Source organism: Cupressus sempervirens, chromosome 4, assembly GCF_028749045.1.
Source record: "Cupressus sempervirens isolate cs-2001-9-10 chromosome 4, ASM2874904v1, whole genome shotgun sequence".
Classification (NCBI taxonomy): Eukaryota; Viridiplantae; Streptophyta; class Pinopsida; order Cupressales; family Cupressaceae; genus Cupressus; species Cupressus sempervirens.
In genome coordinates, this window is record NC_143121.1 from 519476641 (window position 1) to 519493257 (window position 16617).

A 16617-nucleotide genomic window follows, 5' to 3' on the forward strand; every position below is an offset into this window, starting at 1 on the left:
GATGTAATTGATTTCCAATTGGGTAATAACTTTCTTGCCATTGACCTTAATTGATTCAGAGATTTACTACATATTCGGATATTTATATGGTTAAAAGAAATCATCAGACTTATGTATAAATCATTGTAATGTTATCACAAAGAAAAACATCAAACTATTCATGGATTACGACAGACTTCAAGCATTTATCGATGTCATATTACCACAAAAGGAACGACAAACTTTGCAGTGGAATATGACAGACTTTGTACAATTCGGGTCTTATTTTCATATTCTATTACTAGAGAAATCATGATTAGAACTGCCGGCTTAAGGATTAAATACTGCATTCATAATATTAAAAGAAAGTGTAAATGGTTACACGAGGTTAATCAGATATCTTATGTGACTCTCTGTCACCAAATTCTGAGATGAACCCGTGCTTGAATAAATTCACCAAAGCTGCTCTGTAACCTGCAGAAGATGGTATTGATTTGATTTAAAACAGAGTAATATTTGAACAGGGTTCAGTCACTACAATGATAGCTAACAAGGAACTCGATTGCTAAGGAATTAGAGAAGCCGAAGGAGAGTGAATGAAAGAATGCCAATAGACCATAATAAAGATTAAGCCTATCTCTACGGCTACCTTCAGTTACAAGATTCAATTCAGAAGTCACTCAATAAAAGAAAGAAAAGTGGGAAAGAAAGAAAGAAAGAAAATGAGGAGTTTTGAAAATTAATATTATTTTATTATTATTATATTTTCTCATCTATTCTTATGTGTACGTAATAATAGAGTGGCATTATTGGATTATTAATTTATAATGTAATGGTGTCATCTTATAATTATTTACATATGACCATATTTGAGAATGTAAAATAATAATTAAGTAATATTAATATTTTGATAATTTATGTTTATTTTACATTGTTTTATTATAATGTTCCACTTTTAGCTCATTCTTTTCCACCATGAAATATGTTGCCAAGTCCTAGTAACTTTGCCAAGTTAGTTTTAGGTCAAACTTGTCGATTCTGATGACCGAACCATTCGACCATCCCCTTCCAATGAACCCATTTCGCAATGCTGCCCCTCTCTCTTTAGTCTTCATCCTGCAATCATTCAAAACAACATTCTCGCTCAAGATTTATAAATTGTTAAATAAAAATCATCAAGTGACCATTAGGAATTCCATCAATGTCAGAATAACTAACTTTACATGCTTATCATATATGTACAACGGCTATAATTAACTAACTCAATTTCACATGATCGTGAATAGATTGATACAACGACTATAATTAACTAACTTTAGTATGATAATTAAATGGATACAATGGCTATAATTAACTAACTCATTTTCACATGTTATAACAACGACTATAATTAACTAACTCAATTTCACATGATCATGAAGGAATAAACAACGGCTATAATTAACTAACTCATTTTCACATGTTATAACAATGGCTATAATTAACTAACTCAGTTTCATATGAACATGAAGAAATAATTTGATTCAACGGCTATAATTAGTTTTAAAATTCTAGGGCAAAATTTGGGATGTAACACAACTCTGAGAAACTTTCCCGAACGTAACTGTCAGGAAGAAGAGGAATGAGATGAGACCCGAAGGAGGTCTAATCCATGAGCCTTAGGCCTTGGGAATGTTGAAGGAAAAGAGCACTTGTAGCTTTGTAATGGTCGCATAGACAACCCATGATGTACGAAGACTATAAATAAATAAAAAGCGTTCTTTCTTAATTATGATGTTTTGAATTGATGCCAAACCAATTAAATAAAGATAGAAATAGAAATGTGCAAAATGATGTCGTACACGCAGTGCATTAGACTTTAATCTTTGTGCAACAAGCCTAATAGAGGCAAAGAATTAGGCAACTTGCCGAAGGGGAACATGGTGGTGTCATGGAGGGTGACCACGGTGCCCGGGAGGTGCATTGGCCGATGGAGAACACTGTTCGCTTGATCATCAAGTGGTGAGAAGTAGTAAGGACTTGATAGAAGAGGCACAACAAAGATTAAGTTGTATCGAAGAAACAAGAGAGGAGTTCATCAACTTGTCTCGCATACCACGAGTGGAGAATTGTTGTTGGAGCGAAGAGGGAACCAACATGGCTAGAGGTGTCGAAGCAACACAAGCTCGGGGTAACCTTTCGTTCCCCACACATTGCACAAGCGAGTACAGTGCAACGCGGGTGTGCAAGGACATGCACAAACACAGACCTTGCACGGGGTACAACAAAAACAATTGTTACAACCGTTACAACCAACTGTAACAACACAACAACCACGAGCTATGGTAGGACAAAAGCAAAAACTGCCAAAATTTATGGGTGATGGTACAAAAGACTGTATGCGACATTGTAAAACATGTGAGACTATATGGACGACCAACAACATAACGGATCATGATGATTGGGTGCGACAATTCATAACCACTCTAAGAGGAGTAGTAATCGATTGATTCTCAGACATCGATCAGACGAAGGTAGTCACATAGCCGGACCTGAAAAAGTAGTTTGGGGTAGAGTTTTGGGTATTAAAAGATGATAATGAAATTGTAGCGGAAATCTACAACACCAAATAGGCGAAGGATGAGATTGTCTGCAGATATGGGCGAAGATAGGAGTTGGTGTGGAAAATGGAAAGCCCAACTGTTGACGGTTTGAAGAAACACTGGTCCATTGAAGGATTAAAGCCCGCACTTTGGAGAAAAATGAAAATTGTACCCCCGACATCATACATCGATACATATAATAGAGTGTTGGATCTCGAAAACGAAAGCAGGATGGGGAAGAAGAAAAAGAATAGATCATCCGATGAGGAAGATGATTCTTTCGGAGAGAGCAGCAATGAAGAATCAAACAAGAAGATCCAGGCGCTACAAAAAGACATGTTGTGCATGATGAAGGAATTTAAAAGCATGAAGAAAAACCCTAGCCGAAGCACCAATGGGGACTTATGGTGTACATATTGCAAAGAAGGAAGGCCACACGAAGGGGTCTTGCCCCCAAAATTAGTTTTGCAACATCTACTAGATAGTTGGACATTCTGCTAAAGAATATCTGTTCAACATGAAAACTAAAGGCCACCAACAAGCTCTAATGACAGAAGAAGTATCTACTTTAGGTGCTACGGGAACGTGGAATACAAACTCTAACGTGGCATCATCGAGACAATAAAGGAACAATCGACGAGGAAGAGGCAGAATAACAACAATAATAATAGAGGTCGCAATCGTATATAGTACGACCTAAGTGGGCGACCAATGATACAATGCCGTGCTTGTAATCAATGGGGCCACTTTGCCAGAGTGTACAAAGAGTGAAGCACTGTAGTTTCTATGTAGATGGTGTGGTCTTGGAGACCAGGATGAGTCAAAATGCTTGAGGCCAGGGGTAAACCTGTGAACATTGATGGGAACAATGAAGATGTGTTAGTGGTCAACTGAGCACAAGGGAAGAAAGTAGCGTACCTAAATCCCAAAGAAAAAAAATGAAGGATGTGGGAAGAAAAAGTCAAAATAGAGGAGATGATGGCAGAAAGAAGGGAAATGAATGATATTGCGAGTACCTCAATGAGGACTCAGGCAGAGCAAAACATCATAAGACAGGTAATGCAAGCTAAGATCCCTATAAAACTAAATGACCTTCTTGCAACGCCACAACTAAGAATGACGATGTTAAACATGACACCATCCTCGAAGACATTGAATGGGCCAATGGAGAGTATTGATGATGAAAGGGAAAGCTCCATCTGAAAGAACATTCCTCTTCGGACAGAGAAGGACCCCATGTTACTTGCTGTGAATATGGGAAGACACCTTGCAGTGGTGGAGATAGGCATCCTTGGGCCCATCTTGATGGACACCATTGTAGATGGAGGTTCTGGTGTTAATGTATTGTTGGAGGAAACATGGAGGAAATTAGGACGACCAACACTATGGCTGCCGACATTTCAGCTGCTAGGCGTTGATCAACATGGTATCAAACCTATTGGGACTCTAATGGCACAAAGAGTGATGATCGGGACACAATCCTTTGTCCTAGACTTCGTAGTGATCTTACAGAAGAGGAAAGGATATGACGCGATGCTCGGAAGGGATTGGTTAGTGCAAGCAAAATTGAAGCACGATTGGAAGAGGAATACTCTTTCGATGGAGAGAGGGGGTCACAAGCTCACAATCGACCTACAAATGGAGATGGTGAGTGAAGATCTGACATCATCGTTTGATTTTGAAGCTGAAGAAGAAGATGATGAAGGGAAGAGAAGCATGGAACCTAATAAAGAGGGAATTCAAGAACTGGAGGGATGTCTTGATGGGGACCTAGATTCATTAAATGGACTCTTCCATTGGCAAATGGAAGACTATGAGGTGTTTTCAAGTTGCAACATGTTAGGGGTGGATGAAGGAGATGAAGGGCATGAAAAGAACTCGTTCCCACTAGAATATGGGGAATATAAAGAGGGGAGGCACCAATGGATGAAACACAGGCACATGCATTCGATAAAGAAAAACCTTCGGTGAAGGCAATGAACCTAGGGGACAAAGCCAATCCAAATAACATCTTTTTCGGTGACGACTGGAACCCAATGTTGAAAGCAAGATCATTCAAGATATTTATGGAATACAAGGACGTATTCGCTTGGACTTATAAGGATTTAAAAGGGGTCCCTCCTAGTGAATAAGCTAATTATTCAAGGGTGGTTGAGTAGATGGTTGCTCCTTGTACATGAGTTCACATTTAGTATTGTTTACGCCCCGAAAGGAGTCACGTGAGTGCAGACCACCTATCAAGGATCAAGCTAGGAGAACCACGCGAAGAATTGAATGATGACTTACTGAATGTGCACTTGTTTCAAATTGCCGTACTCCCATCTTGGTATACAAGCATTGGAGAATACCTTTCAATAGGGTAGTTCTCGAGGGAAATGCAATTGAGCGAAAGAAGGAAGCTTGTGCTTAGGAGCCAAACATTTTAGTTGATTAATGAGTTGTTGTATAAGATGGGACCCGACCAAGTCCTTCGACGATGTGTCATGGAAGAGGAAGTGTCAAGCATATTGAGAGAAGCACATGAAGGTCCCGCAGGTGGATACATGAGGCCTAACACAATAACACAGAAGAGACTTCTGTCAGGGCTGTGGTGGCCTACCTTGTATGATGACGCTAGGGAATGGGTTGTCGGTTGCAATACTTGCTAGAAGGCGGGAAAGCTATTGAAGAGAGATTTTATGCCGCTTAACCCTTTGCACGCACAAGAACTTTTTGAACAATGGGGGCTGGACTTTGTTGGATCCCTAAAGGCAAACAAAGCTCGAAGGTGTCGATACATCGTTGTAGCGACAGAATATCCCATGAAGTGGGTAGAGGCACGAGCCCTACTAGATAATTTGACAGTAAGTACGACAAGGTTTATCTATGAACAAATCATTACCAGGTATGTTATTCCTATCTATTTAACAAGTGACCAAGGAGGATACTTTGTGAATCATGTCATCTGATTGCTCACGATGTAGTTCAAAATTTGTTATTCCTTTTTGAGTCCATGCTACCCAAGAGAAAATGGGTAGGCTGAATCAATGAACAAGATATTGGTATCCGTGATTTATAAGTCATGCAGAGTCGAAGGAGAGGACTGGGAGGAAATGCTGCAATCTGTGTTATGGGCCTACTGCGTCACTTATAGGTTACAACGAGAAACCTCGTTGCAATTGATGTATGGTTAGGAGGCTGTGGTGTTGGTTGAGTTCATGGTCCCGAGCCTGAGGATAGTAATTGAGAACAGATTGGGTGACATGGAGAGCCTTAGGGAAAGGTTGTATAATCTAAACAAGCTCGATGAATGGAGATTAATGGTGCAGTGGGCCACCGAAGTATCTCAGCTCAAGTGCAAAGCATGACATGAAAAACACTTGAAGCTAACTAAATTCACACTAGGCCAACTCGTGCTGAAATATAACGGGCGTAACGAGATTAAATCGGGCAAGTTCAAGGTCAAGTGGGTTGGACCATACAAAGTACATGAAGTCGGTGAGATTGGAGCAACCAAGTTGTTGAACTTGGACAGGAAAGAGATTGTTGACCTGGGCAATGGCTCGAAGCTAAAGATCTACAATTAGAGGAATGAAGACCAAAGAAGTAATACCATTCGTCTAGAAGGGTGGAATACTTAGACTTCAGGATTTTTTTGGAAAAAAAAACCGCATGGCCACATTGAGGAAATACCGTCTAGCCAAGGAAAAGAAAATACTGTACAGTCAAGGAAGAAACACACAATAAATAAATACAAAGCCACTGTACGGTATGTTAGTGTGGAGGCATCATAGTATGTTTAGTCACCGTACGTCACAATATTCATGAAGAGGAAGTGGATTCACCAAAGCCACCATCGTACGACGGTCAAAGAAAAAAGATGCAAATTTGTACGATGCTTGAAGACACAGAGAAGAGACTAGTAATGTATGACATTTCAGACTAGTACTGTACAACATTTAAGATAACAAGAAAACCACATAAAGACTCCTATACACAGTATGCTCAAAATAGTATATCCACCATTCATGGGAAATGTGGATGAACAAATTATAAGTGATCAGTTGGAACATCGTATGGTTAAGATAAAAGTATGAATTGGCACCCGCATCACTGTACAAAGTTCAACAACGTGCAGGGGTTGACAATTCAAAAGCATCGTACGGTGACAACCGATTGGAGGGGCAAAAGTGACAACTGATTGAAGGAGATCAGCAAAAACACCGAACATTGACTTACTGTGCGAAATTCATCAAACCCAAGCACTTAATGAATCATAGTGGTACTATGCGACCATGAAGTGAAAAGAGGCAAATATTGGTGGGAAAACTTGATATATTTGTAGGCGCTAAGGGGAAATCATAGGCATGAGAGGGAAGTTGTACGCATATACAGCTAGGGAGCAATCGTCTAGGAAGCGAAAGGAGTAATGCTAGAACAAAGCAAACACAGGGACAGAGAAACCACGCATACAAAATGAGCCGCAAATGGTAAGCAACCATATAAGCACCTCACAATCTTCACTGCATATTGTATGACCAAATAGGGAGCAAAAGGGCATGACACCAGCAACAGGAAAATCCTTCAACAAGCACACAATACGGTAGAGAGATTTCCGTGCGAGGGAAGGAGTGTGAATAGCCCTAATCGTTTCTTCCTTCCTCCTATTCAATAAAAAACAAAAACCGTTATGGACAAGCAACCGTGGAAAGCAAAGGTGTAGACGCAGGCTAGCAGTTCAAGTTTGAGCAATACTATGTTCAAGAATACCCAAGTACTACCCCCAGGAGTGAAAATTGCGGGACAAATAGACACAGGAAAAAAGAACATACGACCAAAAGTAACACGCCTGCAACATCTCATGTAATGCCTCAAAACATACATTTTGAAGGGTTGAATGGCTTAGGGTGCCGCAAGTGGTGGCTGGAAACTCCAAATGATGATCTAGGGAAGGGAAGCATAAGGAGAGCGCAAGTAGAATGGCTAATAAAAATGCCAATTTTTTGCTTTAAAGATTTTGAGTGTTCCTTAAGGATAATGATAGATACCTATGACAGGCACTCGAAAACGAGCACCTTTTCCTATCTAGACCATGATGTAGAAATCTCCTTCAAGGCGCAAGATTTTACAAGAGTATTCAACGTACCTGAATATGTAGAAGGGGGCAAAAATATACCTTTAAAAGCAAAGAAAATGAAATAGGAGGCACATGAGCGACTCGTAACCATGGTGTGCAAAGACCTATCTGACGCAAATATACAAGCTTTGATGCAGACTTCTAGAGGAAGAGGGCTGAAAAAAATAGACATTAGAGAGGAACTGCGTTGTTGCATTATGAACTTGGTGAAGAGTAGACTTATGGCATCTAGCCGTACTTTAGATATTTCATTTATGCATGTGGCATTGATGAACGAGATTATGACAGGAAGGGTATATGACTAAGCGGCACTGCTTTTAGAGCATATGTATGAATTTATGACATTGCAGCATAAAACATTCTATATGCTGCACTAGGCTATTGGATTGTTTCTCGATGCTAGGACATCATTGATCTCAGTTGATAGACTTGAGATCAAGCCAAGACCCTTAGCTCTAGGAGAGCCTTCAATTATGCAATGGTGCCATTTGGACACACCAGGCAGATAGAACGCCATGCTAGGGAAGCAACGCAGAGAAGAGGTGGAATCTAGATCCAAGCACAGGAACACAAACAACGACAGACATGACAACTCATTTGAGAGTGCCACTAGTGACACAGATGAGGGGAACGACACAAAGGATGAGGAGGTCGAGGTAATCACGATGACATCACTATTGTTCCCACGACCTCTTCTCTCCTTAACAACTCATTTGACCACCACCGTAGGTATGCACATTCTTGCTTTCGGACAGATTAGGCAACCTATCGACATGACTTTGACTGCCGTAGTGGCGGTGAGAGCACCCACGGTGATTTCTGAGCCAACAACCATTCCTGAGGCAATAGTTACACCTTAGACCAATTTTGTACTAGAGACAGAGTCCCACACCTTGCCAGCTAGGGTTGTGTCAGATGAGGTGATGGAGGTACCTGAGCAGGAGTAGACACACGATACCCAGGAGGAGCCATAGGTTCAGTTAGATGAGATTGGGTCAGATGTTGTTGTCATAGTAGATGCAACATTGGTAGTCAGCCCAACTAGAGAGAGTACCGACCAGGCAAGTACAACACATGATCTGTGTAATTATTTGAGCCAGAGGTTCAACAAAACATTACTGGCACGAGCATCTAGTGTTCTCTCACCTTTGAGGGAGGTGCCTGAGGTCGAGGTTAGGGAACTGAATGTATCTCCTAAAGTTCTTCCAGATGAAGAGAGCTACCCCACCCATGCGGATAAGCCATCACCTCCAACAGATTGTGCTTAGAGGATGTTGGAGACAGTAGACATGGCGATGGGCATGTAGGAGCAGCCAGCATCAAGGTCATCCAAGGACATGAGAGAAGATGTAGAGGCCTACTTAGCAAACACGAGCACTCGAGGGGGTAGTTCAAGAGTTGTAGCATGTTCTCTCATTTATGAGAGTAGGTTGCCCTATTGCATTCATCGCATGCTTCGAGGCACGAGGATGGTCTGTCACAGAGACTCCTAAGATGAGATAGGATTGGATTATTGGAGAGGCGGTAGTGGAAAGCTGAGTGGAGACCCTTACTCCTGAGATAGTGTAGGTTTACCGAGACACCTACTATGCTCTGTGATGGAGTAATGCAAATCAGGTAGCAACAGAGAGGGCTCGAGAGGAGACGGCTACCCGATTAGTTGTAGTAGAAGGGAACTTGGCTACACAACAATCATTCAAGGAGTCGGATCAGGCAACACTCATTGCTCAGCTTGAGACAGAGAAGCAAGAGAAAGAATCAGAGAGGACAACATTCCTAGCTCAGCTTGAGGCAGTGAAGCAAGAGAAGAGTCTATTAGAGGATTCTAAAGCAAAAAAGACAAAACGCGAGAACATCGTGGAGATGATGAAGACATCATTGGAGATTCAAATGTAGGCTGAAGAGAATTTGAAGAAGAGGATCGAGCAAGTGTGCGAGTTATGGGCACAGTTGCAAGCTTCCACATCAACATCTCCAGGGAAGCATCCTCCTTCCTCCTAGTTTATGTTTTGATGTATTGTATATAGTCACATCATCTCCATTTTTGTATGTTGTCTGGAGATGACTTTCTTTTTGGGGGGGATGATGTTGTCAACAAAAGTGTGTTATGCCATTGGGATTAGTTAAGGTGTTAGTAACCGAAGGGTGTTTTGCTATGCCATGACGGTTCAATCACATGCCTTCGGGATCTTTATGTACACTCTTTGTTGGAGAGAGAATTCATTTAGTATTAGTGATTTCTATCTATCTTGTATATTGGCATAACATGTACTTGAAGTATTGAAGCTTTAATGAAATACTTATCTGGTTCCTAAAGCATTACATGTCTTTCTGTGTTATGCCCCATATCTTGTTACTGTAGTATGCATTAATCCAATTCACTTGAAGTGGTAAATAGATAAGTTTCCAAGTGAGCATGCTGATATTGTGGTACTTGTTTCAAATTCAAATAACCTTCTACAATGTTTGATTTTATTAGAGAAAATTCATCAAATACTACATCTTTGCTAATGGTGATTTTGTGGGTAGGAGGATCCTGCAATCTATTTCCCTTAACTCCATAACCATAACCAACAAAAATATACTTCTTGGATTTGGGGTCTAATTTAGAATGCTAATCCCTAAAAATAAGAGCATATTCATCACAACAAAAAAAAATTCAAATTTGAATAGTCACAAGAATGGCATGTCCATGCCTCTTCAAGAATCTTATAACGTATTGCAACCAATGGTGACTGATTTACCTAATAGCATGCTGTATTAACTTTTTCAACCTGTAACTTTTGCTTCAACTTGGCATTATAGAGCATCTCTCTCTAGAAGAGTTTTATTCATGGGCTTAGCAACACTGTTTTGCTGAGAAGTGTTAACTGTGGTTTTATATATGCCTTTTGATCCTAGCTTCCTTACAATAATTTTCAAATATCAAACATGTGAACTCACCTCCATTATTTGTTCTCAAACATTTGATTGATCTAGTAGTATTCTTTTCAACCAAAACTCTAAAAAGCTTAAATACACTAAACACATCAACTATACTACCCACACCTTTCTAGAGTAATTGTCTATAAATGTTATGAAATGTGATGCTCCTACAAAAAAAATTGGAGGGGATGATCCACAAACATCTAATGAATGTAGTCTAGAACACATTTACTTGTATGAATACCTGATTTTAACTTCTTACATTGCATCCGAAAGCTGCAATCTTCGCAAATATTCAAATATAAAGATTTTGAATCTGGAAGTAAATTCCAGTTTATCAATACCTTAGTCATTTCTCATTTATATGACCCTATCTGGATTCATTTGCTTCTCTAGATACCACCACTGCCTTGTTTATCTTAGTACCTTTCATCCGGTAAAGGTTTCCAATCTTTCTAGCTTTCATGATGACCAAAATGCCCTTGGACATTTTCAGCAGCCCATTTTGAGAAGAAAATTATAACCACCAGAATCCAAAACTCCCAAGCAACTTAAATTCTTTTTTAGTTTATTACACGTCTTATCTCTGTTAATGTCTATGCAACACCTTCAATGATTTTAATCTAATACATCCAATCCCAACAATTGTATATGAAGTATTAATTTCTTATAAGAACAATATGACCATCAATAGCTTGGCAAGTAAAAAGTTAACTCCAATGTGGATACATAAGATTAGAAGTACCGAAATCTAGTAACCACCCCTCATGATATTATAAGATGTTAAAAAGAAATAACATTTCACCCATAGTTGGAAAACTCGCCAAATGCAAAAACTCGCCAAGCCCCCCAAAAGTTTAATCGGGAAAAACTCGGCGATTTAAAAAAAAAATTCGGGAAAAACTCGGGAACCTAAAAAACCGCTGAAATTTAATTAAAAATACATTTATTTTGCAAAATTTAATGAGAAGATGCATCTAATAAGTTAATTAAAGACAATACAAAAGAAAGAAACAAAGTTTAGATATATATAAATGCATAATGCGTACAAAATTGCATTCTCATGCAGAATGCTCATGGTAGGAAGCAAAATAGTAAATTACTAAATAGTTTCAATCTGTCAAACTAGAAGTAAATACTAAAAGTCTAAATACATCAATACAATGTGACAATGCCAATCACATCTTCCTCTTTCCACTTGCACTAGCAGGAAAGCGAGGGGGTCTAGTCCTAGAAGAAGTGCCCCGCATTGGGATAGGGCGTGAGCTGCGTGACTGTGAACTCTGTGGCTGTGCCCCCTCGCTCGACGTCCCTACTGACTGGCTCGGCGTCCTGGAAGAGGATGCATCTCCTCCTAATGGTAATGTCTGATCCTCGCCTGAATCATCATCATCCTCGTCCTCATCCTCAATGTCATCCATAGTGAACTGAAAATCAGTGTCAACCTCCCCCTCCATTGCTTGCCTCTCCAAATCAGCGATCTCATCTGGTGTAAAAAATGGACTTGGCTCCTGTGCTGTCCAATCAGAATAAGGATCTATCTCATCTAGATCAAGCGGACCAGGTAGTTCTAAGAGCTGTGACTTTTTTATGCGCAACTTAAGATTATAGTGCACATAAACAAGGTCATTAAGCTGTTTTTGAGTCATTCTGTTTCTTTTCTTTGTATGGATGGACTCAAATAAGCTCCAATTGCGCTCACAATGGGATGAGCTACAAGGTTGGGATAGGACTCTGAGAGCAAATTTCCTTAAATTGGGGGTATTGCCACCCCAACTTGCCCACCAAGCATCTGCAAAACAAAATTTAAAAAGTTATAAAGCAATAAAAAAAAAAATCAGAAGCACAACTTATCAATTAGCAAAAGTTTTAATGTTTGACGCTTTACCTGGTGCTTGAGTAGATCTTGCTCTCTTTGCTAGCATAGAAGAGAACAAAGGACCCCTTGATTCCACATAGATTTGTTGTTCGGTCACAATAAGGTCTCTCTCCTCTTCACTTGATATCATTCTCTCAATGCATTTAGAGAGACCTTCCATGACCTCTCCATTAGGATCTGAGTAGGAATCATCAGCCCTAAAACAAATAGAAAATGATATCAAGTCTTACTACACAACCTTAAAAAGTAAAGTAAAATAAAGACTTATTAAAATCCCAACTTCAAGGACAATCAATTATCATAGTACCTGAATTTGGGATTGAGGAAGTAGCCTGCTGCATGAATAGGTTGGTGGAGCATATTGTTCCACCTCCTATCAATTATTTCCCAAATGGGGTCAAATCGGAGACTGTCCCCGTGATAGTAACTTCTAACAGCCTCTTTCGCCCTATCCATGGCCTCATAAAGACCTCCCATTGGGGATTGCTGCCCATCACATGTGCGCAAGACTAGAACCAGGGGCAGAGACATCTACATTTGAAATTTGAAAAATACAAATTAGTTAATAACATAGTAAGTTATGAATTGAAAATGAAACTTGAATAAACTAAAAGTCTAAAAATATAATGAAGTTACCTCCACAATCTCCTTAGCCTTTGCAAAAAAGCTATCATCAAAGACTATTCGTGCCACAGCTTCTCCTTCGGGCTTCTTTGAGTAAGGTGAAGCAACCCAATCAACACACACAAACATTTGCTTCAAAGCCAATATGTGGTCAAGAATACTTTGCAACGTCAAGAAGACCGTTGCAAACCTTGTCATAGCAGGTCTCATCAAATCTTTGCCTTTAGTGGCTTTTCTCATCAAACTGAGAACCCATGGGTGATTATAGATATATTTCGTGACTCGCCTAGCATCTTCCACAACTGGACTCACCCAATCAAGTTTTCCTATGTCCTCCAAAAGAAGGTCAAGGACATGTGCTGCACAAGGTGACCAAAAAAGTGTGGGATGCCTCTCTTGGAGGATTCTACCTAAAAGATTAGCAAAAAATCAATAATCAGTAACAAACTTTCCATATTTAGTATTTACAAATTACATCAAATCTAAATTGAATAATACCATAGCATTACATTCATGATTCATATTGATTCAAATATAAAAAATTAAATCTACCTGCTGCCACATATGCTGCTGCATTATCTGTGATTATTTGCACCACATTCTCTATTCCCACCTCCATGACAACATTCTCCAACATTAAAGCCAATGTGGCTGAATTTTTCACTTTGTTGGAGGCATCGACAGATTTCCAAAACACCACATCATCTTTGCAAGCAATCAAGAAGTTAATAATGGTTCTACTTCTTCCATCTGTCCACCCATCAGATAAAATGGTGCAGCCATACTTCTTCCACTCTTTCTTTTGGTTTTCTATCAACAATCTTGCCCTACCAACCGCTTTGTCAAGCAACCTACAAAATTTAAGTGTAATATTAAATAAAGTGTAAGTGTTAGTAAAAAATTAGGAAATAAGTTATAACAATTAAGATTTAAAATATAACAATGAACTAAAGTGAATCTCAATTATTTACAATTACTAAATAGTAAAATACTAACCTTCCACTCATATCCTTGCGATTAGGCGGCTTGTACCCTTTGCCTGATATTGTCATTGCATTCACCATATTGACCCAATAGGGACTATCAGCGGCATTCATTGAGATATTGTTGAAAAACCAAAAATCAGCTGCTGCAATATCAGTTTGCTCATGCACCTCCTTAAACCATGCAGTGCCCTCTAATGATGGCTGTGCTCCAGGTGTGTTCCTGGGCACAAAATAACCACCTATCCCTGATGGGGATCTAGATGGTGATGATGAAGAAGTAGGAGATGTAGAAGAAGTGGAACCGGTAAAAGAGAAATTTTGTTTGCGGATCCGTGGGCCACGAAGAGATCCTGGTATGTTCTCAAGTGCTTCTTCTTCCTCTTGCATATCAAAAGGAGCTCCTTCAGATTCAGCTATGGCTGCCCTCATAGCTATTTTTGCCCTCTCCCTATTCAATTTTTTCTCTTCAGCAGCTGCAAGTAGGGCATGGATGAATCTTTTTTCTTCATCAGTTACCTTGAGACAAGGATTTGAGTCATGTTTCTTTATGCCTGCAAGGTGGTATTTGAGGCGGTTTATGCCTCCAGAAATAATTCTCTCACAGGGAATGCATATCACCTTCCCAATATCATTTGGATTTGGAGCTTCATAGGCATACCGCCATGCCTTATCTCTTGCATTTTTAGGTCGAGTGCCTATATATCCAGATGGGCATGGTGTTTGTGGCCACTCTTCTTGTGGGTTTGTCATTTTTTTAATGGTTGACCGTTGCCCTACACATAAATATATAGAGAAATGAATAAACAAAGTTAGAACTTAGAAGCTAGGGTTTCAAATGATTCAAACTTCAAACTTGAACCATATCCTTAGCAAACAACAAACTTCAACCATATCCTTAGAAGCTAGGGTTTCAAATGATTCAAAATGATTTTAAATGATTTGAAAACATTTACAAAAAACAACAAAAACAAAAGAACATTTGTTATAAAACTATAAAAAGTTTTCAAACTATGATAAGATGAACATACCTGGAAAGAAATTTGTCTTCTAAAATCGGTTAGAATCCTCTACAATCCACTCAAATCCGCCTTGAATCACTTGCAATCAGCCAAGAATGCCTCCAAACCTTCTTCTCTTCACTCCTCAAGGTTCTAAACAATGCAAATACAAGAAAGAATGAGAAAAAACACACTCACTGCCGCTTAAATCCTCACAGGCCGCGTTCACCAGTAAACCGCGAGTTTTTAGGAAAAACTCGCCGAGTTTTTGCCGACTACTCGCCGATTACTCGGCGAGTTTTTACCAGTTTGCCGAGTTTTTAAATCGGCGAGTTAACTGGTTAAAAACTCGCCGAGCTAGGAAACTCGGCGAGTTTTAAAAACTCGCCGAGTACTCGGCGAGTTTTCCATCTATGCCTATGAGAAAGGCGTCTAAGGTAGGTCCTAGAGGACCGCCGAGCCATGTCCCTTGCATGGGCAATGGGCTCACGAACAACGTCGCTAGGGCCTGCGTCTGTGCGTGTGTGTGTGCGTCTACCAATGCCTGAACGTTCTCTGGCTGCCTCCTCTGCCATGGCCATAGCCTCTGCCTCTACATCCACTTGGTCAACCCATGCGCGGTCTTCCTCAGTGAAGACTGGTTCCATGGTCTCTATGATTCACTCTGATTCTGGATCAATCTCCTCCAGAATGATCGGAGAGGAGTCAGCACCCAAAATCTGTTTGATCCTAAGACGAAGGTTGTAATGAACGAAGACAAGATCATTCAATCTCTGCACTGTCAACTTGTTTCTCCTCTTTGAGTGGATGTGCTCGAACATGGACCAACTGCGCTCACATCCAGAAGCACTGCTCGGTTCACGCAGAATACGGATGGCAATTTTTTGAAGGTTTGGAGTTGTGGCCCCAAACATTTTCCACCATCTATCTGAAATAAGGAAAAACAAAAACAATTAGTCTCGTTTACAAATTACAACTCTAAAATTAATGCATTATATAATCAACTTTAAGTTTAGAATCTAGATTCATGAACATTGAATATATTATTTAATTTTTACCTGGCTGTAGTGTTGTCTGAGCATTTATGGCCATCCTGCCAGAGAAAAGTGGCCCCTCTTTATTGTTGAACTGGTCTAGCTCAACAATCGCAACAACACTATTTTCATCGCTACTCAACCTCTGAATCATTGTGTATAAGCCAGTGAGAACCTCCGCATCCGCCTTGAACTAAGGACAGAAACGAAATGCCGGATTCAGATAGTAAGCTGCTGCATGGATAGGTTGATGGAGCTGATTCTGCCATCTCCTATCGATGATGTCCAAAATAGGGCCATACCTCTCCTGCACTCTTGCATATTGGACTCTGATGGCCTCCTTGGCCCTATCCATGCCCTCGTAAATGTAGCCCATAGAGGGCTTCTCCCCATCAGCAGTTCGTAGCAAAGCTACAAGGGGCTCAGTGACCTACATATAAAGTAAAACGAAAAATTTGAGTCAAAACCTAAATATAAAATAATATAACTTAAAG

The 16617-nt window shown here is 39.9% G+C and overlaps 2 protein-coding genes across 2 annotated transcripts in view; one reads left to right on the forward strand and one right to left on the reverse strand.

Annotated features, from left to right (window-relative positions):
* Nucleotides 1-16617, forward strand: part of GSTT1 (glutathione S-transferase THETA 1) — a 223639-nt gene that overhangs the window by 18538 nt on the left and 188484 nt on the right. The window lies entirely within an intron of this gene.
* On the reverse strand, nt 10861-15736 carry LOC149562218 (uncharacterized). Its single transcript, XM_089824174.1, has 7 exons — nt 15628-15736; nt 13658-13810; nt 13118-13515; nt 12789-13012; nt 12491-12678; nt 12067-12394; nt 10861-10918 (listed from the first exon to the last, which is right to left on the reverse strand). Exons 1-7 carry the CDS (start codon nt 15734-15736, stop codon nt 10861-10863), a joined length of 1458 nt encoding a protein of 485 aa, XP_089680300.1.